The 21,970-nt window shown below is 49.3% G+C and overlaps 8 protein-coding genes across 8 annotated transcripts; 3 read left to right on the top strand and 5 right to left on the bottom strand.

Annotated features, from left to right (window-relative positions):
* Nucleotides 1-2,642: 2,642 nt before the first annotated feature.
* VFPPC_15962 (helicase-like protein) lies at nucleotides 2,643-4,168 on the top strand (the record flags this gene model as incomplete). Its single annotated transcript, XM_018293715.1, has 6 exons — nucleotides 2,643-2,755; nucleotides 2,806-3,093; nucleotides 3,156-3,383; nucleotides 3,438-3,474; nucleotides 3,527-4,102; nucleotides 4,163-4,168. 6 exons carry the CDS (start codon nucleotides 2,643-2,645, stop codon nucleotides 4,166-4,168), a joined length of 1,248 nt encoding a protein of 415 aa, XP_018142982.1.
* Nucleotides 4,169-4,679: 511 nt separating this feature from the next.
* VFPPC_14256 (thioesterase-like superfamily domain-containing protein) lies at nucleotides 4,680-5,774 on the bottom strand (the record flags this gene model as incomplete). Its single annotated transcript, XM_018292025.1, has 3 exons — nucleotides 4,680-4,958; nucleotides 5,014-5,552; nucleotides 5,609-5,774. 3 exons carry the CDS (start codon nucleotides 5,772-5,774, stop codon nucleotides 4,680-4,682), a joined length of 984 nt encoding a protein of 327 aa, XP_018142983.1.
* A 288-nt stretch (nucleotides 5,775-6,062) lies between these two features.
* VFPPC_14257 (hypothetical protein) lies at nucleotides 6,063-9,170 on the bottom strand (the record flags this gene model as incomplete). The annotated part of the gene is made up of 3 exons (XM_018292026.1): nucleotides 6,063-6,197; nucleotides 6,253-6,426; nucleotides 6,483-9,170. The coding sequence occupies 3 exons, from the start codon at nucleotides 9,168-9,170 to the stop codon at nucleotides 6,063-6,065; spliced, it is 2,997 nt and encodes a 998-aa protein (XP_018142984.1).
* A 1,329-nt stretch (nucleotides 9,171-10,499) lies between these two features.
* Nucleotides 10,500-11,336, bottom strand: VFPPC_07529 (LEA domain-containing protein; the record flags this gene model as incomplete). Its single annotated transcript, XM_018286370.1, has 1 exon — nucleotides 10,500-11,336. One exon carries the CDS (start codon nucleotides 11,334-11,336, stop codon nucleotides 10,500-10,502), a length of 837 nt encoding a protein of 278 aa, XP_018142985.1.
* A 132-nt stretch (nucleotides 11,337-11,468) lies between these two features.
* VFPPC_15963 (hypothetical protein) lies at nucleotides 11,469-11,672 on the bottom strand (the record flags this gene model as incomplete). The annotated part of the gene is made up of 1 exon (XM_018293716.1): nucleotides 11,469-11,672. One exon carries the CDS (start codon nucleotides 11,670-11,672, stop codon nucleotides 11,469-11,471), a length of 204 nt encoding a protein of 67 aa, XP_018142986.1.
* A 638-nt stretch (nucleotides 11,673-12,310) lies between these two features.
* Nucleotides 12,311-13,019, bottom strand: VFPPC_14258 (hypothetical protein; the record flags this gene model as incomplete). The annotated part of the gene is made up of 2 exons (XM_018292027.1): nucleotides 12,311-12,754; nucleotides 12,837-13,019. 2 exons carry the CDS (start codon nucleotides 13,017-13,019, stop codon nucleotides 12,311-12,313), a joined length of 627 nt encoding a protein of 208 aa, XP_018142987.1.
* Nucleotides 13,020-13,681: 662 nt separating this feature from the next.
* VFPPC_07530 (hypothetical protein) lies at nucleotides 13,682-14,346 on the top strand (the record flags this gene model as incomplete). Its single annotated transcript, XM_022428568.1, has 5 exons — nucleotides 13,682-13,693; nucleotides 13,744-13,786; nucleotides 13,839-14,211; nucleotides 14,271-14,278; nucleotides 14,342-14,346. 5 exons carry the CDS (start codon nucleotides 13,682-13,684, stop codon nucleotides 14,344-14,346), a joined length of 441 nt encoding a protein of 146 aa, XP_022284356.1.
* Nucleotides 14,347-17,329: 2,983 nt separating this feature from the next.
* VFPPC_07531 (wnt and FGF inhibitory regulator domain-containing protein) lies at nucleotides 17,330-18,358 on the top strand (the record flags this gene model as incomplete). Its single annotated transcript, XM_018286372.1, has 2 exons — nucleotides 17,330-17,883; nucleotides 17,953-18,358. 2 exons carry the CDS (start codon nucleotides 17,330-17,332, stop codon nucleotides 18,356-18,358), a joined length of 960 nt encoding a protein of 319 aa, XP_018142989.1.
* Nucleotides 18,359-21,970: the final 3,612 nt, after the last annotated feature.

Genomic DNA, 21,970 nt, shown 5'->3' on the forward strand with positions numbered 1-21,970 from the left:
CCGCAATTCGCATTCATGCGGACAGAGTCTTGTTTGAATATCGGTGAGTCGAAACTGCGAATGAGGATGTGTGATTTGGGCATCGTGATCCGCATCCATGCTTCGCCTGCAGCCCTTTCTGACCACTGCCCAATCTGTTCTATTTAACAGATTTTAGCCACAATGGCAGACTGCTAGGCAGTCTTTAAATAGTGCAGTATGTGTGTTCGTCTGCACTCCATCTTTGGCTCACGCTGTCCTGTATATCCCGATCATCTGGACGTGTACTCAAGCCACGAAAGGCGGTGTTTGACGGTATTCAGAAACTGTAAAAGCACAGCAAGGAAACACAGCATTGCCACTGATAGTAAGTCTGGCTACGCGGAAACTGTCCGTTTGAATTGGAGTATTACCCCTTTCTCAGCTCTACGAGGATTCGATAGCACATCTGGTCCAGAGTACTAAGTTGAGATATGATATGACGTGGATTCCTCCGACAGGGGCTAGAAGATATCACTATTGGACACATCAAGTCTAATCCTCCGCCGTTTACTCCCGGTGCATAAATATCTCGGAAGATGCGGGCGTTGGAAAGTCAGGAGATGGTGAACAGACCAGAAATCTCAGCCCTACATGTTGTGCGTCCCTATCTCCTGGATGATTGGTGGCCCTACCGCTGCGTCGCGCCATTTTCAATCCGAATGAACATGAATCGTCCCCTTGCCGACTGTATCCAGATCTATTCAACCAGACAAACCCATCACCAGTGTGCTGGCTGAAGTGGCGCGGCGAGGTATCATGGCCCAAGTCTGGATAAGAGGCTTATTTACTCTTTCCTCCACCGACCCATCGCAACGCCTGTCTCATTTTAATTTTATGTCAACTGGCTTGGTGGCCTGTAATGGGGTATCCCTTTCCAGCTGGCAATGGAAATGACAATGACAGAGTGCTCCCGCTCGGCGCCACAACGGTTCTTGCAAATGACGAATTGGGCAAGATTCACATCTCACCACCGGACGAGAAGACACCAGGGGTTCAAAGAGGGGATATATTTGCTGTTCTTGGGCTTGTTGAGGCTTCGGTACGCCAGGCTGATATTAGGCGGTGCATGGAATTGGCTGAACAATTCGGATCAGAAGGTGCCTGAGACCCGACGTGACATTTTCGGTCTGAGATTCTCTTCTTCTTTGTGTGGCTTCCTTTGAGTATTTGTCACATTACACTGTCCTGCACTTTTAATAATGTAAACGCGCAGATTCTGCAATTGAGACATGGCTGGATCACCATATTGACTTGTGTTAGTGTATACTTAAATATAGACAAATTCTTTTTACCACAGGCAATAGCTCGATCTGCCTTTTGTGGCCACATGGATGCCAGTAAATATGATCAATCACGGCGATATGTTGCAATGTTCGGCCGATACTGTTGGCGATACCCAGAGTTGGATGTGGACAAAAGACAGAATGTTCGCCAATCTAGCCTGGAACTAATACTTGTCCTCATACTCCGTACTATTGAGAAGGTCTTTCTCCCGCCAAGTTAGACATGGTAGACATGGTGGTGACCGCGTCACACTTTAAACGGCGGCTCGTAGTGAGACGCTCCGTAGTAGGTTAGTTGCTGACTTGTTCCTCCATCTGGGTCGTAGTTTGCGCCACAAGCGAGGCACGTCCAGAAAGTGCGGAAACCTGCCGACAAGTTTGTGAGTCGGTTCTCGTCTTTTAGAGCCATTAAGAGCCAATCGCTTTTGTCGCTGTTCTGGACACTTCCTTTCACTGTGCGCGGTGTTTGCATTGAGTTGCCCCCTTATCCGCCGTCCTGGGCTGTTCTTGAATGGACAATCCATGTCTACAGAGTATTCGGACACTGTTAAAACAGTGGCCGCTCGTCAGTCTAAGTTGCATGGCAAAAGCGTGTGGTGTAAGCAAATCATGTGAGCGTTGCCATTTCACCATCACAAAGCCCTACGCATCCTCAAGTGGGATACTTGAACAATCGTAAAGCAACAATAGCCAAGAGACCATCGCGGAGTTGAAGAGTTACAACGCCCACCTCGGGGCATCTAGGGCCGCAATTCCGCGGACAATGCACAAGCCTCTTGTTGTCAGTTCTGTGTAATCAAGCCACCAAGTAAGCACCCAGGAACCAAGTTGAGTGGCAACAAAAGTGCAACTTCCCATTTAGGTCAAGGGGCAAACAGTCTCCCCAAACCTATTCATGGATCAGCTACCTTTAATAGCGATCTCGCAGATAGCTTATAGACACCCTTGTCTACAGACTCTAGTGGGCTTGGACATGCCAGAAAGATGGCGGCCCAAAAGAAGCTCAGCTGTGTGGATAGGACCCAACGGGGCGTAAATTCAGGACGACGGCAAAGCCGATAGCAGGCAGGGGAACACAGTGGGGGGTCAACAGTATTTAAGCACGGAAAACGTATCTTATATCGCGTAGTTTGCTAAGACACATCAAGATGTGTTAGTGTTTACTTGGATATGAGCACATACGTTGTACGACAGACTGGCAGGTCTCCAGCCTGCTTCAGCCCTATACGCGGTGTAGATTCCTTTTAACCGCTGGTAATAAATCCATCGTTATTCCCAGTTTATATTTGTTATTCACTTCATTGTGCCATCATCTCCAACTACATCTGCCATATCACCATGTCTCCCGACAACGTTGCGGTCGTATTGCGCAGGAGTCACCAGAAGTCGAAGCAAGGTTGTCAAACCTGCAAGCGTCGACGAGTAAAATGCGACGAAATGCATCCCACGTGGTATGTGGTCTTCTTCGCATGGCGAGACTTTCTAACAAAAGCCTCTGCAGCCAACGATGTCACAAGGGCGGACTTACATGTATCTACGCCCAGCCAGCTCACACAGACGACAATGTTAGTCGCTCTGTATCATGGCCGGCTGCCATTGAGCAGTCTTGTGTAACTTGGAAAGAGACCGGAGAGTCACCGTTTCCTTTCCTCAACATTACCAAATCTCCAAGCTGGCACAATTTGTCAATGAAGGAGTTGAGATACTTGTATCAGATGGGTCTCGTAGAGTCGTTGCTCAGGCTCAGCGGTACGAACAATATGTGTCCGCCGTGGGGAGATATTCCAATGTGAGTTTTGTTCTCGCCAGCACAACCTCCCATTTAGCAAACAACTAACTACGGCTAAATAGGATGTTTCAATTAGCGAATAGTTTTGATTTTGTCACATACACTCTCGCAGCCGGTTCGGCATCACGCCTAGCCACGATAAGCAAGTCCCGTGAGGCAGCGGAAGATGCAGCGCGGTATCACCAACTTGCCATTACAGGCATCGGCCGAGCCATACAGTCCCTAACAAAGGACAATGCGGATGCGGTCCTGGGCGCCGCTCTCGGCTGTTCATACACAATGTCTGACTAGTATGTATAGTGGCTTTGAGGATGAATCCGCCTGTGCTGACAAATGTGTGGTAGTCGGTCATTAATGATGGTGGCGGAATATGGCTCCAAGGTGAGAAAATTTGCAAACACCGAATAAAGATCAATTATCTGACATGAGCTAGGTATCCGACCAAATGCAAGACTGGTCAAAACGATCCGTTTTCCGCCGCCCATTGTCCACCGAGACGCAAATGGCCCATTGGGCCCTCTCCACCGACGAAGAAAGTGGTGATGATTTCGCCATCGACAGCATTTCCGACCTTCTAACTCAAGGAGTCGAGTCATTGAGCAAACTGGCATTCTGTTTCCGCGAAGAGCTAAACTTTGCAGCAATGGTTCGCCACCTCCGGGACGTGTCACGACTCGTTCACGGGCGTCTCGGCACCGCTATCCCTCCCGCCGAGCAATACCGCATCATCCTGCCATTCACCTGCTGGTTCACCCGAGATGCGGCATCCTGCTATATTTCCGTGAGCAGAAAAGATCCCCGGATACTCACGTTTCTGCTTCACATGTATGCGGTTGTGCTCTCGCTTACCCTGGCCTTGCCAGTGACAGACTTCTCGATATTTGCCTCCTTTCGAGTTAGGGCGATCCTGGAAATTAGCGAGGCACTAGACGAAAAGGAGGAATTCATGTGCGAAGCGTGCAACAAATTGCACTATTCGTCTCAGTTGACGGCTTTTCCGATCAGCGCGGTAAGGCAATACCGGCGTCTGGGGAAGGGAAGATTAGATCTTTTAAGTTGATGAGGCTAGGTGTAGTTGCTCTCAAGTAGCGTGTATAACATTCAACTCGATTCTTCATATCAAAATGTTCCTCTTTTCCCATCAACATCGTCAAAAGCGACATCGACTCAAAGTCCAAGGCAAATGCCGTTGCAGATGCCGGTCCCCGGAGACGACTCCGTAATGTGTACCAAGACAAATTGACAGGCCTCCATCGCCGGGCAATTTCTAATTACAATACGCCACAATCTTAGCGACCGTTTGAGTCTAATCCGTGTCAGATTTTAGCGCGTCGAGATACAGGGTCTTGCTCCATTTAACCTCACGATCCGCAGCGTCAAGACGTCGGTCTATGTTTTGACGACGGCTCCGAAAGTCGAAATATTACAAGATTTGGGAATACGAGAAAAAGACACATTTGAAGGCAAACTCCAAGTTTTATTGCTCACATTTCGCTGTTTCTATTCGATAACTGACAACTAGCGGCATCAGATCATCGCGTGTCATTCGGCCCACAAAGTTCGAGACCATCAAAGACCATTCCGCCTCACAATTTCGATTCCCCAGATCCAATCTGCCTCGTCTTTCTTGGTGTCATGGACCAGTTCTGGGTGCATGTCGCAATAATGTCTCCCTGGTTGTTCATGATTTGAATGCCCATATCGAACACGCCGTCTTGCAGTTTGTTCATGGTCGTGCGACTTATGAGCCACTCTTCATCAACTTCCGGGGTGCGAAATTCAAGATGCAGCGATAGAGTTGCGATTTGGTACCGTGTCGCGGCCAAGAGGCCGTCTTTTTCAAAGTTTAAAGGGAGTACGGGTATCTTGACGATTTGTCAGTATACAGGAATTCTGTGCGTTCTGGCCAAACCGACTTACCAGGTCTGAGAGCACAGGGAGGTGAAGCAGCTCAAACTTCTCCTCATAGTCCAACTTTACCCATTGCCATCGTTGGTTTTGACCTCCAAATTTCTCGCTCCAAAGCGGGAAGCCCTCGCCCTTTGGAGCAAAAGTTCGTAGATATGCGGCCGGCGGATTAAAGTGATAGAATAGACCGTCTGTCCAACGGGCGCAATCACGCACGCGATCTGGGAATGGTGCAGTTTTTGCCTGTATTGATTTACCTCCTTGAAAGGGAGCATTTCTTCGTAAGCGTATCACGCCAACGGAGTATATTGTACTCGTGTCTGGTTGCGGACTTGTAATCTCGGCACGGATGGTAGCGATGTTTCCTTTCACAGCGTAATCGTGTATAGCGACCTCGTAGGGCCCTTCGGGCAATGGCCTCAAAAACTCGACGGATAAACTGAGTGGAGTTGTGTAGCTCTGGTCACCATATGCATCTTGGAAATACTGAAGTGATGTGGCTACGAGAACTGAACCGCAGTAGCCGCCATGTGCGGATAGAGTTCGACCGGCTATTTGAGCTGTTAGATTTTATTTGGTTTCGAAGTCGGCAATGTCTTCGACTCACAGCGAGAGCACCATGCTTTTGGTACGGTTCCAGCATAACGGGAAGTTTGGGTGCCTTGTACTCTCGTGGTTTTGATGGCTTCTTTGAGTGGCGTTCGCTCAAACTTGAAAGGACGCCAACTGGGTGTCACGTCCGAGTGAGAATTGGGAATATGAGCATTCTCCATTACGTATAACAACAAGAGCGAGTTTTAAGGAGATTTAAGGGGAGAGCAGTGTTTAGAGCGAGTCCGGTGTATTTGTACAAGCCATCAACCGTGTGTTGCCGAGTCCCCGGGCCAAGCGGATCAGCCACGGAGGCAATTTAGACTTACACCTAGACTCAGATATTTGATCCCAGTCTTAACGTTGTAAAGCAGTGTAAAATACTCACGACATAACACTCAAATCACAGGAGTCAAAATATCCATAAAACCTTCATTAATAGCTAGACTAAAACTACAAAACTACATAAATCATTCCTTCTTCTTATCCTTCTTTCCAGTCAAAGCTCCAGTAACACTGCCCAAACCAAGACCATCCAAAACCTTGTTAAGACCAAGCGTGCCAAGCAAATTATCCACCAGACCACCCAAGCCAAGGCCGCTCAACTACAAATCAGTTAGCATAGACCATGTCAATGCGAAAAGGAGTGTAAAAACTTACAAGTCGTCCAACAAGACTGAGCACACCGTTGAGGAGAAGACCAACAGCGGCGACAATCTGGAACAGCGGCTCTGAGAGAAGGCCCCAGAGAGGGTTCAGTTCCTTCTTGGCGTGTGGCATGCCTTCAATCTTGCGCTTGGCATTGTCGATTGTTTGGGTGACATCGCCGGTAAGCTGTAAAATACATATTAGCATGATATCCAGGGACATGACAATGTAAGTAAACCTACCTCCTTGAGAACCTCTGCAAGGTGATGCTCCTCAGGGGTGGCATCCTTTGTTGAGGACTTGTGCTTCGCCTGTCTCTGAATACGGCCATCGGGATCCATGCCGCGAACAACACCATTCGTCTCGGTCAGGATCTTGCTGCCTTCTTCAATAAGAGGCTTCACCTCGCGGACGAGCTGCTCCTCGTCAAGCTCCTCCTTTGGCGTACGCTCCGCCTTGTCCACCTTGTCGGTGATCATCTTGAGAATCGGCTTGATCTTGTCGAGAGACTGCTCAATAGAGGCCGCAAGCTGGCCGGCAAGTTTCCTATCCTTCTCTGCCTGCTCTCGCGTCTCCTTATCTTCAGCAGACTCCTCTGGCTCGGGGGGAATATCCTCAAGCAAGCTGACATGGCCAATGGTGTTGCCCTTGGAGTTGATGACATCTCCGTCGTCGTCAATCTCCTTGCCAGAGCAAATGTTCAAGTCACCGCTGACAAGCTTGCCAATAATGTTGCCCTCTTCATCGACAACATTACCATCGCGGTTGACCTTGCGCCCAGCAAGAGGGTCCTTCTTCTTTTCAACCTCGGGCTCTTCCCATCGCTCAGCCTTGCCGAGAACATTACCATTCTTGTCAACAACATCGCCATCTTCGTCGACAGAGCGACCATACAGCGCCTTTCCATCACCCTGGGTAAGTCGCCCGACCACCTCGCCGGATGATGTGACAACTTTGCCATCCTTGGTGACGGTGCAGCCTGAAAGTTCAGCGAATGGACCGTCCTTGGAGCCCTCGCGCTCTGACTCTGGTACAAGTTCGGCTCTGCCAATCTTTTCGCCAGACTCGCTCATGATGTTGCCCTCTTTGTCGCACATGCGTCCGACAAGGGACTTGACGTTGCCCTCGATGACACGACCGAAGATTTGGCCGTGGGCGTCAACGACATTGCCTGCCTTGTTGACTCGCTTTCCGGCCAGGGAGGTCATGTCGGTGGCCTCTTCGGGAACTTCTTCAGGCTCATCCCATGGCTTGGCCTTGCCGATGACGTTGCCGCGGCGGTCGAGGATGTCGCCGTCTTCGTCGACACGGCTGCCCTTCATGCGCTTGGCGTCACCTTCAATCACTTCACCGACCTGGCGGCCCTCGGACATGACACGTCCGTCGCCTTCTACAATGGCATCGGGGAAGTTTTCGAAGGGAGCAAAGTCCTTGGCTGCTTGGTCGCGTTCGTTGTCGGAGATGGGCTCTGCCTTGCCGACAACCTTGCCGGACTCGTTCCAGATTTGACCTTCTTCGTCGGAGGTCTTGCCAATCAACTGTTTTGGGTCGCCTTCGACCAGTCGGCCGATGATGTCGCCCTTGTCGTTGACCAGGTTGCCGGCCTTGTTGACCTTGGTGTTCTTGAGGATGGTAAAGTCCAAGGGTTTCTCTGCGGCTTCACCGGCCTCCTCGGCGCCTTCTTCAACCTTGCCGGTTGCCTCATCCTTGGTCTCGTCTAAAGCACCTTCATCGGGTTTGGCTTCGTCAAGCTTGTCTTTTGCCTCACCTTCTGGCAGCTGGCTCTCGTCAGGCTTAACGTCATCAAGTTTCTCGTCGCCAAGTTTGTCTTGGTCGAGTTCGCCTCCTTCAGGTTTGGCCTCATCAAGCTTTCCTTCAACTCCTTCACCAGCCTCTTTGGCATCCTTTGTCGCATCCTCTCCAGCCTTTGTGGCCTCGTCGCCTTCAGGAATAGGTTTCGGACTCTGAGTGGTCATTGGCTCATCTTGCTCTCCAGCAGCCTTCTCACCCTTGTCCAGAGTATCCTCTGCGGTGTCCTTGGCGTCAGTGGCAGCTTCTTCCGTCTCGCCCTTCTTTTCGTCGACTTGAGATTTCAATCCTTCAGTGTCGGCAATGACGTCCTTTTGTGTAGGATCATCATGGTTCTCCATTTGCACTGGCGCATCGATCTCGTTTTGTTCGGTCGACTCTTTGGCGCCCTCAGCTGCCTCACCTGCTTTGTTGGTGACGTCTTGACCAGTCTTTTCAGCATTATCTTTCTGGCTGGCAGCAGTATCCTTGGCGCCTTCTATACCTTCTCCAGCTTTGTCGGAAACATCTTGACCGGCCTTTTCAGCCTCGCCCTTTTGGCCACCGCCAAACTTGTTTTGCAAGTTTTGACCATATGACACGGCGTTTCTGATGTTATCGCCGTATTGCATAGCTGTCTTGGCCTTGCCCAACACATTCCAACCGCCACCACCTTCCTTCTTGTCAGGAACTTGGGTTGGCGTGTAGTTGTCGTCAATGTGAACATTGGCCAAGCTCTCGCCCAAGTCTGACACCACATCGCCCTTCTCCGTCACGGTGCCACCGACCAACTTTTCATGGTCCTTCTGATCCGTCACACTTCCGATAACCTTGCCCGACTTGTCGACAATATCGCCCTTATCGTTGACCACTCCGGCCACCGTTCGAGGGACTGATTCGAGGGTATCAGTGCCTACAGCGCCAAAAGCAGTTAGATCCAAGGTAATTAACACTGAGTAACCGAAATAGTAGCTCGCATCTACCATCACTTGCGTAGGGGGAAGGGAACGGGGGACAGTATCGAGTTGGGGGCGAGATGACATTGGGTATGAGTATGAACACGGACCTTCTTTTTGCTTGTCTCCTCCCTCGGGACCAGATCCGGTAGGGCTAAGAGATGATAGTGGATTTGTGACTGGCATGATGCAAGTCCAGAAATATCTTACAAAATCAATAGTGTTTGTGAGAAAATTCCAAGACGGATGTGGCAATCTAGCTATGTGCCATAACGCCAGAAGAACCTTTATACGTGCAAACATCCATTTAGCGAAACAAGTTTTTTTTTTTTTGGTTCGTCCCCAACTTCCTTCTTGGCAGAATGTGTGTACACTGTAAAAGTAGTAGACGTCAGAAGCATGTGCCATGAAACCTTGCTTGCTTACAGGTTTCCAAGCTTGTGAGCTTCTGACGTACAGAGATTAATCAGTGACTCTGCTTTCAAGCCACACCCCGCCACATTGGCGTCACTGTCTGACGATCTCAAGTAAGGATGGCATCAGGCATTTTGCTTCACCGTGACGCAATACAATGTTGCTAGTTCAGGAACATTAGTGGCTGGTGAGGGACCTTTTGTGCGTAACGACTTCCTAGAGTATCACACAAGTGTGGCGGAAACACGCAGCACATGTTAGGATGCTCGCTTGCCTTGATTTGACACACTCGGGCCGTTGGATGAGAACGAGTTAACGGAGGCTATCCGATGCAACCATTCCACGTGGTGGTTGTGTCATGGAAGCGGGAATGGTGGACCAGTTTCCAACTTGGCTTGACTTGGCTTTATGTCCGGAGTAAAAGGGGTGGAGTGTGGTTATTTACTTGTCAAGTCGGCAACTGCTCCGTCGGCCTGTTAACTGTGACAAGCAAGACAAGGACAGGAATTAACAAGTTTAAGTTGGCACAATTTATGGATCTAACAGGAGGAGTCTGGTGTGGATGCAGTAGCCAAGAATGTGTCAAGGACATGATCCTTGCTAGTTGTTACACCATGAGTTACCACAAGTCACCACACCCAGTGGATATGTTGATCTTGCTGCATGTCATCCAAGCTAATTGCACCTATGAGGTAACACAGAGGAGCCTCAATGCACCGCCCCATGGCAAGCTGAGCCGAACACTCAACCCACCAAGTTATCCAAGTTGCCAAGTTATTCAAGTTTGGAAGACTGCCGCGAAAGCTGCTACTGCCACAACCCCAGACACAGTTGAGCCACATTGTAGTTGTTCTTTCAAGTTTCTTGGTAAAATGTGCCACACGGGGCTTAAGAGAATGTGGCATGCTTGACGGGGGAATGTGTGACTACTCAGACAAGATGCGGCAGCCATGCATACGGCCCCCGATTTTCATGCATCACGGCCCTCAGTCGTGTGGGTTGCTACAGCCATCATGGGCTTCTGCAACTGCTTTTGGCATCACAATATGGTAAACTTGCATTGGAGAATGGTGATTTGCATCGCGTAAGTTTGTATTCATGCTATCTTGAGTTGTGATGATCCCGATTAAAGACTGTGGGGATCTTGATTATCAACTGAATGCCGTCGTGGGTAGATTTCACATCTAGATAGATATCAGATGGGCTTGGTGTGGCTGTCCGATGCGGCGGCACATTCACATTCGCAGCACCATCTGTTTTTGCGTCCTCTTGCGCAGGCGGAGCATCAGACTTATTCTCATTGTGTCGGTCTGAACTCGTCTCCCGCTCCCTGCATCGAGCGCATCCATCTGCCGGAGCAGAAGTGGAATTGTTCTCTTTGGAGTGGTCTTTCATCCTGCCGACAACAGAGCCGTCCTGGTCATATATGGTACCGGTGTGATCGATTTTCAGCCTCTTATTGCTGTGGTCCTCTTGTGATGGTGCCGAGTTTATGTAGTTTTCGGATACATGCCCGGCCAGGTCGCCGGCAGCATCACGAATTCTGCCATCATTGGATACAGACCTGCCTACCATGGAGGGCAAGTCTCCCTGGACGCGGCCAAGTACTGTGCCGTCCCATTCTAGGATGTTGCCGAATTCATCGACGCACTTGCCCTCGAGGCCGCGGGCAAGGACAGCCGGATCCTCGGTGAAGGAGATGTCTGTCATGATTTTGGGGATCTGTATGGGGTCGTTTTGTGGATCCTGCTGTGACTTGGGTAATCTCAAGGGGACTTCAGTGGTAGAGGAAGTGTCTGCTTGTGTGTCTGGCTTTGAGTCCAGCGGTGGCTCTGACTGCTCTGTCAGGGGCGTTGATGTGCCAGTCATTTTCTCAGAGCCTGGGTATACCGAGCTTGGGGCTGGTGAAGTAGAGTAGGGAGAAGGATAATCAGCCATGACGATTCCCGGTGGGCTTTGCTTGGTTAGGTGCAGGTGGATTGGGAATTTGGGGATTGTGTCTTGGGTGAGTTGAGTCTGATGGCTTCCGAGATTGAGACTTCAGGTAAAGACTGATGATTTCCAGTGACATTATCCATCGCCTATCTGCCTGTCTCTCGGCATGCTCCAGCAGGTTGTCTCAGATGACACATGGCTAGGTATAATTAGCAACGTGCGCAAGCAAGCCAGGCGTCGTGGCAGAGTGCGGAGAGGAACGTCTGGTGCTTCTGTCATGTTGGAATTCAAACACCAGGATGCGACTTTGGTGATCCAATACAAGTCCTCGAGAATCATTCAGGTTCCAATAAAACCCATAAAATCAACAGGTACGGACACAGAATTGTGGGAAAGGCGACAAGCCCCCCAGCGCCGCAAAACGCATTCGCATCGATGAAAGAGAGGTCAAATCGTGATTGAAGTGAAGAAAGGACGCGAATGTCCGGAGCTTTTTGCCCGTCGATCCTTGTCATCTGCTTTCGCGCCAGACTGAGATGGGAAATGGGCGCAAGAAGATCGGGGCAAAGGCGGCAAGGATTCTCCGTCTTTCAACGTGAGATGGACCAACGAGTAGTCAGGAACTTGGTTTTGTAACGGTCGCGTGTCCCAATGTGGCTCTTCTTTGCATTTTGTGCGGATTTTGATTGAAGTTGACTGGATGCGATTCTTGTTTGACCCACATCATCATGAATAAGATCAACGTTGCTGCATCGGCACTTTCGTCAAACTGACGTCCTCGACATTTATGCACTCGATGTGTGCTGTGTTACTCTGTTGTGAATATTGAAGGCAGCTGTTGTATTGTTTGTTATATTTTATTAGTTTTCTATTGTTATTACTTTCTTCATGTTCCGCTCTACTAAACTCTTGGATGGCATTGCTCGCAGCTCCTCATCTGCCTCATGTGCAAATATCACACCAACTTCCATCACATCTCACTTTTCCTCATCTCTCACATACGAACTCTCCATCCCCAACAGCGGCTTCCTGTAAAGCAGAACAAACCCCTGCTCCTCCTCATCCTCATCCTCATCCTCTTCTACATCACTCCCCATCTCTGGATCCCAATGCAATACCCACCTCTCCGCACCATCCACCTCCTGTTTCCTGGCAATAAACCCACCAGGCGAACCCTCCAATGTTAGAAACCGCTCGTCCTCACTCCAGCCCCATGGCCCGATGATGTGACCGATCGTGTCCTTCCGAGCCCCATATCCCAATGCCCGTGTCTCTCGGTTGACGTAGATCCAGTTGAGCATCGGTGGCTCATCCTGGATACTGCTCACCAGCCCCAGATGCTGCTCCTCGCCAGGATACTTGAAGTGAAAGCCACAGAACTTGTGGCCGTGGACGTTCTGCCCTGGAAATTCCAGCACTATCTGCCCTTTGCTGTTAGCCTTCCCCCCAAATCTCGCGGCCTCTTCTTGACAAAGGCGGCCGACTAGCCGGCATGGCGCTTACCTTTCCGTCCTTGAGAAAACAGGTTGCCTGCACATCATTCTGTTCCTCGTCACAGAATGATGCTGCTAGGTTAATCTTCTCTTGTTCTTTGGACTCTGCATTCTGTCGCTTCTGCGCACTGACGGCTTGACCGACACCCGTGATGGTAGGTATGGCAGTGATGGTGAGGAGTCCAATAACCATGCTGAAGATGTCTGGTGTAGTTGCGCTTGTGTGGTATTCTGTGCCTCCAAAGACGGCTTCTCTTTCAGAACGTGGGCAGCTTGGGAAGCAATGACGTCTCCTGGGAAGGTTTTATTCCTGTTTCTACACTGGACTCCTCGTACAGTCTGTCCATCCATGTCTTGCTTCTTCCTTGTCAGTGCCCATACGGACCTTGGCCCGTCTTCCTAGCCACGTTTTTTCTCCTTCTTGCACACCCCCTTTGCCTCCTTCCCTGCCTCCTTAGTCTTCGATCGATTTGTGGCTCAACATCTCCAACGGTTAAGGTGGAGATGGCCTGTCATCGGTCGATGTCAAACCACAACTGCGTCATACCTCCATTCACTCAGCCACCATCCAAGTCATGCCAACTTGATGTACTATCAAACAGGTTTATAGTGATTATCACCTAGTATTCGTAACAACACGCATAGTCTCCCGAACCCTGATGACATGGCATGACATCACACCATGCACATACCTTGTTTCACTCCCATCTGAAAAGAGCCATAAAAGAGACCCTGAAATGTACATAACGCCGCTGAAGGCTTCTGCAACCCCAAACACATCTAAACCTGCTTCATCTTTATCACACCACCAAAAAGTAAATCACCTGAAAAACATTTTATTTTGCAGCGCCCATAATGTCTACGAATGTAAGACCAACACTAGTCTCAACTCCCTAACAAAGCTAACATCACCACAGGAGCAGACAATGGAGAAGGAGAAGGAGCAGAACCAGCATAGCGGTTAGTTTTTACTTCCCACACTTTACACCACCACAACTAACACCCAATCTAGAGTCTGAGAATGAGAATCGAGAGGATGACGATAATGGCCCTCAGACGAGCAACGAAAGCACCGGTGAGGAGGAGCAGGAGCAGGAGCAGACACAGCCAGCACGACCTACCAAGACTGCGTCACGGAAGCGCAAGCGTCCTCGAAATGACCCATGGGGCGACGAGGACAGACAGAACCAGATGGTCCAGCGACAGCAGCCGCAGCAACAACCACAGCAGCAGATGCAGCAGATGCCGCCCCAGATGCAGGCCCAGATGATGGCCCAACCCAAGGATGAGAAGAAGAATCCGTTGAAGCTGCGTCTTGATTTGAACTTGGATGTTGAGATTGAATTGCGTGCCAAGATTCACGGTGATGTTACTCTTGCTTTGCTGTAAGTTTTTACCTTCTGCAACTTGTGAAGACTGTTCAAAGAACTGACTTGGCTTATAGTGATATGGGTTAGTGATATGTAATGGACTGAGGGTTACGGGTAGATTTTGGATTTTGAGCTATGTATCTAGTATGAGTTATGGCTATTATGAGAATATTGAGATGCTATTACTAAATTTCGTTCTTGTTGGTGACTGCTGATATTGAAGAGTCATTGGGAACAGCGCATCGACCACATAATTCTGTATCGCTCCTCTGTAGCGGAGATTATCCACTCCAGTTTGACTAAAGAATCGTGTAAAAAATATTCACGGTTCTTATGAACACTAAGATCCCATCATGACACTTCCTGTAGCAAGGGCTGCCATAAATCGGGCACAGGGCTTGAAGCAATAACGATTATCATTGATTACCTCTTACGCTGTCCGTCGGCTGATATACAGTCTTGTGGTAAAAAGTATTTTCCCACATACAAGTATACACTAATACATCTAAGTACATAATAGCATATACTGCAATACATGAGTCCCTTTACAAGTTCAAATACTCCTGACCCCCCACTGTAACTAAGACTATCTCTCTGTATCAGCAGAGAGTTCCATTTGCCAGCCAGATGACCTGGCGGTCAACTTTGATGCTGTCAAAAGCCCTGGGCTCATGCTCAATCTGACTTTCTTTCGTGATAGAATAAATAGACGGACAGGATTATCTGATCAGTGACCAACTCTTTTTACACTGGGCACAGGTAAGTTCGAAGCATTTTGTATGGATTCGCTCAGAGCTCATTGTATTCCAGGCTTCATTGACGCCGTGTAACTCTTATCGGCTTTCTCGATTGACTCCGGTCACTCTATGCCCAATTGCGCCAACTGATACTCGACATGACTACTACACGCGTAGTCACATATTCTGCTTGATCTCTTCTCGCATCAACGCTCTACCGTCATCCACGAGGATAAAAGGTTTATGTGATACCAGCACTTCTTCAAATTCCCGTATTGAGGCGTGACGTTGCTGTTTGTTAGGCAACAGCCTAAGTACCTGCTGTCTTTGAGCCTTGAAAAGTATGGGTTCGATGCCTGTGTGCCATCAAGGAGCATTCAATTAGGCGACGCAGCAAGTTAACGTCGCCGATACCCTGCCCTGGTTTCACGCCAGCTACAATGATCACCACCGTTACCTGCCCAAAATGGCGAAAATTTAACTTTAAATTGTCCGACGTGAAGGCTCTTCCCGCGTCAGTTTGTGATTTGGCCAGCGTCAGCGCAGACTACTGCGGCAAGAGTGGTTGCTATAATGCTGCTGCTGCACATATTGCCACCTGCATCTGAGGCGTTCATCAACCACCAGAACGGTCCGACTAGAAAGAGCCACCTTTTGTATTCCTGTCTGGATGAGAATACGTTCCTTGGATATTCACAGTTCACGCTCAAGACCATCCGAGGAGCATCTATCGCATGAGCATGATGGCAAGCTGGTCTACAATAGAGGTTGAAGAATAACGAGGTTTCTGCCATCTGGGAACTTGTCGACTGCCATATCAGACGAGCCCTTCAGATGAATCGGTTGGTATTGTGAGCTATTTATAGCTGCGTGCGTTATGTTCCTGCGCCGCCACGAGACCTAGTGTCTGCCATCGTGCCGGAAAGTACGTAGCCGGAACGGGAATTATTGCACGAAAGCACCATGAGAATAAGGTTCTTCAAGATCAAGAAGACTGCAAACCTGGCGGACTTCAGGGTTGAGATTTGTCCTGGTCGCTTAGTTGGAACTTTGCATTGTGTTTTCGGAGAGCAAGTTACAGCCAAATTGGCTGGTAAGTACAGGGAACACCACGCATGACGGCAATTTTGGAGTTGAACCACAAGGGGCCAAATTTAGTTGTTGATGCCCTGTGGTACTGAATCTTGCCCATGACGCTGAGTTACAGTAGTTGTTTGAGGCAAGTTGAGTCAATTGAGTGACTTGTAACTATTCGCCTTGGCATTCCATTCTACAAATTACACTACCTCTTCAGGTGATGAGATGGAAATCAGCAATGGCAATTTCGGTTGGTCAACTTTCTGCGACCAAGTCCCGAAACGAAGAAAACATGGAGCATGCACCCTACAGCCAAGAATCAAGGTTGTATCTCGGCTGCTCACTCTCACTAACATCTGACCACCAACCTGCCATTGGAGCTAGATGGCAATTCTTACTCGTTGGCTGATGGGGCAGGATATGCGGCCCGTAGGGGGTCAACTGGTCTCTCGGGTTCATCGTATTTGCAGCGCTGATCACCACATTCCGTTCGACAGCAAAGCCATCAGGAAACAAAGCGAAAATTTACTCTTCATCCGTCTTGCGAATCTTGAACGCAAAAGCCTAGCATCATTCAAATCTGCCCCGATAAGCGAAATCTATCTCCATCCGTAGGGCAGACTCTTCGTTCGTACGGAAACTAGGACGCGAACTAAAGAAAGCGCAAGATGCCAAGTTCACGATGTGGCGTCAGCAGACAGAGCAGAAGCCAAAGTCTGCCTTCAGCCAAGATCCACGTCCATTTTTAACTCCAGCAAAACTTTGAAACAAAGCCAATCACCACGATGGACGCTTCAGCTGTGAACCAGGTCTGACGAAATTGGTCTCCCAAAAAGGAGCGCAGATGCAACCCCAAGGCTTTTCAGCCCCCTCTCAATGGCTCCCAATGGCTCCCAATGACAGACCCTTGACGATCTTACCCTTGAACAGTGAGCATAACGACATGGGTTGCATCTGCTCTATTCATCCGCCTTACGCCTGAGCCTCACGCATTGCCAGCAAAAGGCGCGTTTTGGGAGTGCTCTGCGATTGACAATTGCAGGTGAAATGAGCCGTGGTCCGTAATGCTGGGTCGGATTCAGCCTTGAGCCCATTTTCTCGCCCTGTTCAAGGTGCAGGGAAATCTGAGTCCCTGATATTTCGCCTCTTCATGTACAGTAACTCTCTCGTCTTTTCTTTTTTGCAAGCGGTGAAATTCTCTTGTCGTGCTTGTTTCACTTCTCCTCTTGACGTTGTCGACAATTCCGAGAAGCTTCATCGACGGTCCCCTCATTCTGGAGAAGACGCACAATTTGTAAGAGTCACCAATTACGCAAAACATGTCGGGCCATAACCCCTTTTTCCACGATGACCATCAGTACCATCGGGATGCGGATGCACACGCTCCTGAGGCGGTTGACATGTTGTCGCCAATGACACCGGTCGCCAACTTGGAGAGTGAGCTGCAGAGCAGATACCAATCTGCGCACCATGTTGAGCGACAACCACTACCGCCAACGTTTGCCGATACAGAAAAGGAGGTCGTCAACCTGGAGCATGATAGCGGTGCTAAGCACGTTGTTCCATTGGAGCTCACGTCGGAGTATCCCGAGACTGCTACCATTGTGAGCCCGCAAACACCTTGGTCGAGTCATGCGGAGACGTTGAAGGCGAAGTCGATGTCTGATGCGACTGCACCTGAGGCATTGCCCCCGAGAGATGATGAAGGAGGTGCAAAGAAGGAACAGAAGATTTTGGGAATGAGCAAAAAGGTGTTCCTGATTGTTGTGGTTATTGTCATCATCATCATCGCGGCCGCTGTTGGTGGTGGCGTAGGTGGCGCCGTAGCTTCAACAAAGAAATCTGACGCCACTCCCGCAACAGCAACTACAACGTAAGTTATCGTATATTCTTTTCCAAGAATTATTTTGGGTTCAATGTGATGCTAATTGAGGTGAATTAGCTCGTCAAGCGCAGCATCTACAGCAACATCAACTACCACAACAAGCGCTACGCCTTCACCAACGATCCAGTTCCTCAACAACCAAACCTGGCCAAAGAGCTCCAACTACGCATTCCAGGGCTACTCCAGGGCTAATTTCACCGGAGCAATCACGCCAATACTCACCGGCGATGGAGGCAACAATGTCGGAAAGGACTTTGAGTTCGATCTCCATAGCTACATTTGGATTCAAAATATTGGCAACTGCTGTGTGAATCTCTGTGCGAATAGCACCAAGCAGGGATTCCTGGGATGGAAGTGCACACCTGTTAAGAGAAATGAGACGACGGAGCCGGTGGCGAGGGCGTTTGTGTGGTGTGACGATACGCACAGTCAGGAGATGGCGGAGGCAAAGGGCTGCTCATAACACTGCGCTTGGGTTCACTCTTTTATTACTTTGTCTTTTGGGTTTCGGTGCAGCGAAGAGCGGGTTGGCGGAATATTTGGTATAATGGGCTTGGATTGGGAATTGGGAGTTTAGGTCCGGAAATTGACGGCCGGTGCAACTATGGGCTTGTATATGTCATACACTATCTTTTTTTGTATATATTTGTTCTACTATTATTGAATGACTTATGACTATACTTGCGGTGGTCTACTTGTGTTTCTGGAATTCTAGCATTGCTGATGATAATACACATCGAGTCAACTCCGACAACCAGTGATGTCAGGTTGCAATGGTGCGACTTCAGAGATTTAGAGGCACAATGTGAGATTTTCATGCTCATAACAGTAAGCTTCATTGTACGGAATCGCAAGTTTCCTTTTAACTATTCAACTGTTGCATTGGGTCCAGCTTCTCTGGAGCTAGGTAGCTTGTCTGTTACACTGACCGTACAAGTAAGGGAAACGTCTACTGTTCAAGTTACATATTTTGCTTATAATCTTCAACCAACAGCTCACAACGCATGTTTGTTCGGTACGAATGGTCAAGGAATCCACCATTCTGCATCACAGCTAACAGCATAGATGAGTTACACAGCATGATGCAACCAGAGCTGAGGCTGCAGCCCGTCAACCAGTTGAACGGCACGGTAGTCTAAGCCTACCAAATCACGACCAACAACAGTGGCACCCCAATGACCATAGCTATTAGGAATAAGAGTTCGAGAATCCAACCAGTAAATCTTAGGGTAGTCACTAGTACGGCGTCGTCGCGATAGACTTGTACTTCTCCATCATGTCGCAGATGTGGAGTGGCGAGGTCAAAGTAAATGATCATTCGAATCATAAAATACGCCATGTCTATATCAGGTTGTATGCAAACACTTCGGAAATATGGTCTACAGATACTAAACTAGTTGTACCAGGGTTGGGAGAATTGAGATAATGCCCTGCAGGGTCCTCCGTACCTGCAGCACAGTTTGCTCTGCGGCTGTTGCCACGCTGCACCATCACAGGAAGTGGATTGCGGGGATATGCACAGATCACGGAAGGCTTGTAAATGAAACAAATGCCGTCGATATGCGTAGGAGTACAGGCCCAACACATTTGGGTTTACATATGTGAAGTTGGCTCATGCGTGACAGCGAGGGACGAATCAAGGGACCAGATCAACGAAAAGAATTAACAGAACCTTGAATGTATTGGCTCATCAAACCGTTGCCAATGAAATATGTGCTGTTGGTATGACGCCTATTTTCTTCTGTGAACTTCTGTTGGGCTTCTATATCGGGATGCTGAAAGCCGTTTCCGGATGTCGTTGGTGGTGTAGGTTTGCCACCCTAAATTGGGCAGAGTTTGGGCACGATACAAACATATCATTTCTCTATTCTTCCCAATACGTCCAGTATGAACTTAAAGTAACCTCCCTCGAGTTAAACCCGTTGACGTGGCTGTTGAAGCTCTGACCCAAGATGTCTTGGCCTGGTCTGTGAGATGGCCCGTGGATTCCTCAACACTGACATCATGCAGCATATATGCAAACTCTTTCAGGAACTTACTCGCAGGAGACGAACACGTCGTGACTACAAACCCAGAGCAATGGGCAGGTTTACTTCTATGCGGCCAGTATCGTGAGAATTTTGACTCTCCCACATCAACATGGAACGGAGTGTGTACGTGGACAACTGGCACTTGGGATGTGGCATTCCAAACCCACAAAATCGACCAGCTCATCGCCAACAAACAGACGCATCGTCTCCAATCAAATCAATATTGGGTCTCAACAATGCCACCATCGTCGCACAGCCTGAGGCAATTTCGCAGTTGGTGAGATGGATGGCGACGGACTCGAACGTCCGATGGAGTGGTTGAAACATCAGTCTTGTGCTGGATTTCGACTTGTCTCTCCCCCGGATTTCCGGATTTGGACGATGTGGCAGCGACAAAGAGCCACTTGGTGGCGGGGCAATGGCCGGCTGCTGATACCTGTGGTTGGCTGAGAAGGAGATGTGGCCAATCATGCGTCACTATTCACGCCCCGCTGGACTTATCGCCCCATCTAGACCCCCCACTAAACCTTGAGACGGCTGGCGACTCCACTGACACCAGGTGAGACCGGCCTTCTGTATGGATGTTATAGCGCACAGAGGTGCTGAATTCGCCACTGTCCAGCCTACAAGTGCGACGCTGACAGGGGCACAGGGATCAAGCTGATATATTGGCTGGAAGAAAAAGCCGCAGTAAGGTACAGGATGCAGGATAACAGATTTGAAGGATTTTCTGCTCTTTGTTGAGTGAATCACGGTTGTCTCAATTTGTTCAGTGATGGACATTTATGAATTGCTGTCAGACTGCTCTGGGGTCTGGGCGTTCAGATTGATTCCTGCATGTCACATCTGGTTTTCTCAGGCTTGGATGTTCAGCAGGAGACATGGAGGCTGCTCCTGCCGCTCCAAGGCTCCAGACCCTGTAACGCGACAGGGTTTAGCAGGCAACTCCACCAAAACACCGCCTAGCATGACCCAGTGGATGAACGCACAGCGACAACATTTGAACCAGACATTTGATTTGAAGACAGGGAATGAATGCCCAAGTGTGGAGGTGGATCACCTTGGACAAGACAGCTGGAGGCCTTGGGGAACAAAGGGCAAAGTCCAACTCAACATTACCAGCTCCTGCAAAATGCTTCAACATCAATTGTCCAATAATGAAATGATTTCCTGAACGGATGGCGCGTCCAAGCTTTGCTGTCCTGTGCACAAGTTGCATCTGGTGCCTGGGCGTCCAACAGACTTTTGTCTGCATCTCGTGCTCACATTTGATCGGAACATGGACCATGTTCCAAGTTGCAAGGTTCCAAGCTCCCTACCCGCCCCTCCACAGTGACCTGCGCAACCCAATCACCACTTCAGCCGAGCCAACCCGACATCTTCCTGCACCATCCATCTCCTTTGCTCCTTCCCTGCATTGAACGGTCTTCTCTTGTCAGATGTATCGTGTCCTTCACCTTTACAACCTCGGACTGAGTATCGCTGCCTCACTTCGGGCTCGTCTTGTTTCCCGTCTGCTCTCGCAATAATTTCAACTGTCAGCATCACTTTCACCAGTGAGGCTGTTTATCAACTCCAGAGCACAGACCCGCACACCCTTGTCAACGTTTCGATTGCATCCTCGACACTGACGTCGTTGTTCCTCTCCTCTCGCCGTCTTGTTCTCATCTCGCCCCGCATCTTGGATTCCCACTTCACCCACTTGAACGGCAAGCCTAGATCATCCTTGTCACATGTGGCCCTCTGTCTGGCGCTTCTTACTTGGGTCCTAAGCCGCGTCGCCATCGTCTGCTTCGTGTTACACTTTACCCTTCTCTTCCTTACTCCTTCATCTTCCTCCTCCATCTATTCTTCCCGCTCCAAACCTGTCGCCAAACAAACAGTCAGTCAGGTCATCTTGATTCTGACGACCAATGCCCAAGGCACTCGACCACTGACACTTGCGTGCCCCGGCTCCCCCGCCGAGCAGCTCAAGGACCGCCCTAGTTTCTGTGTTGCTGGCAACCTAACAACCAGTCGCTTTACGCTTGTTTGAATCAGCAATC

The sequence above is a fragment of the Pochonia chlamydosporia genome, chromosome 4 (genome assembly GCF_001653235.2).
Source record: "Pochonia chlamydosporia 170 chromosome 4, whole genome shotgun sequence".
Taxonomy (NCBI): Eukaryota; Fungi; Ascomycota; class Sordariomycetes; order Hypocreales; family Clavicipitaceae; genus Pochonia; species Pochonia chlamydosporia.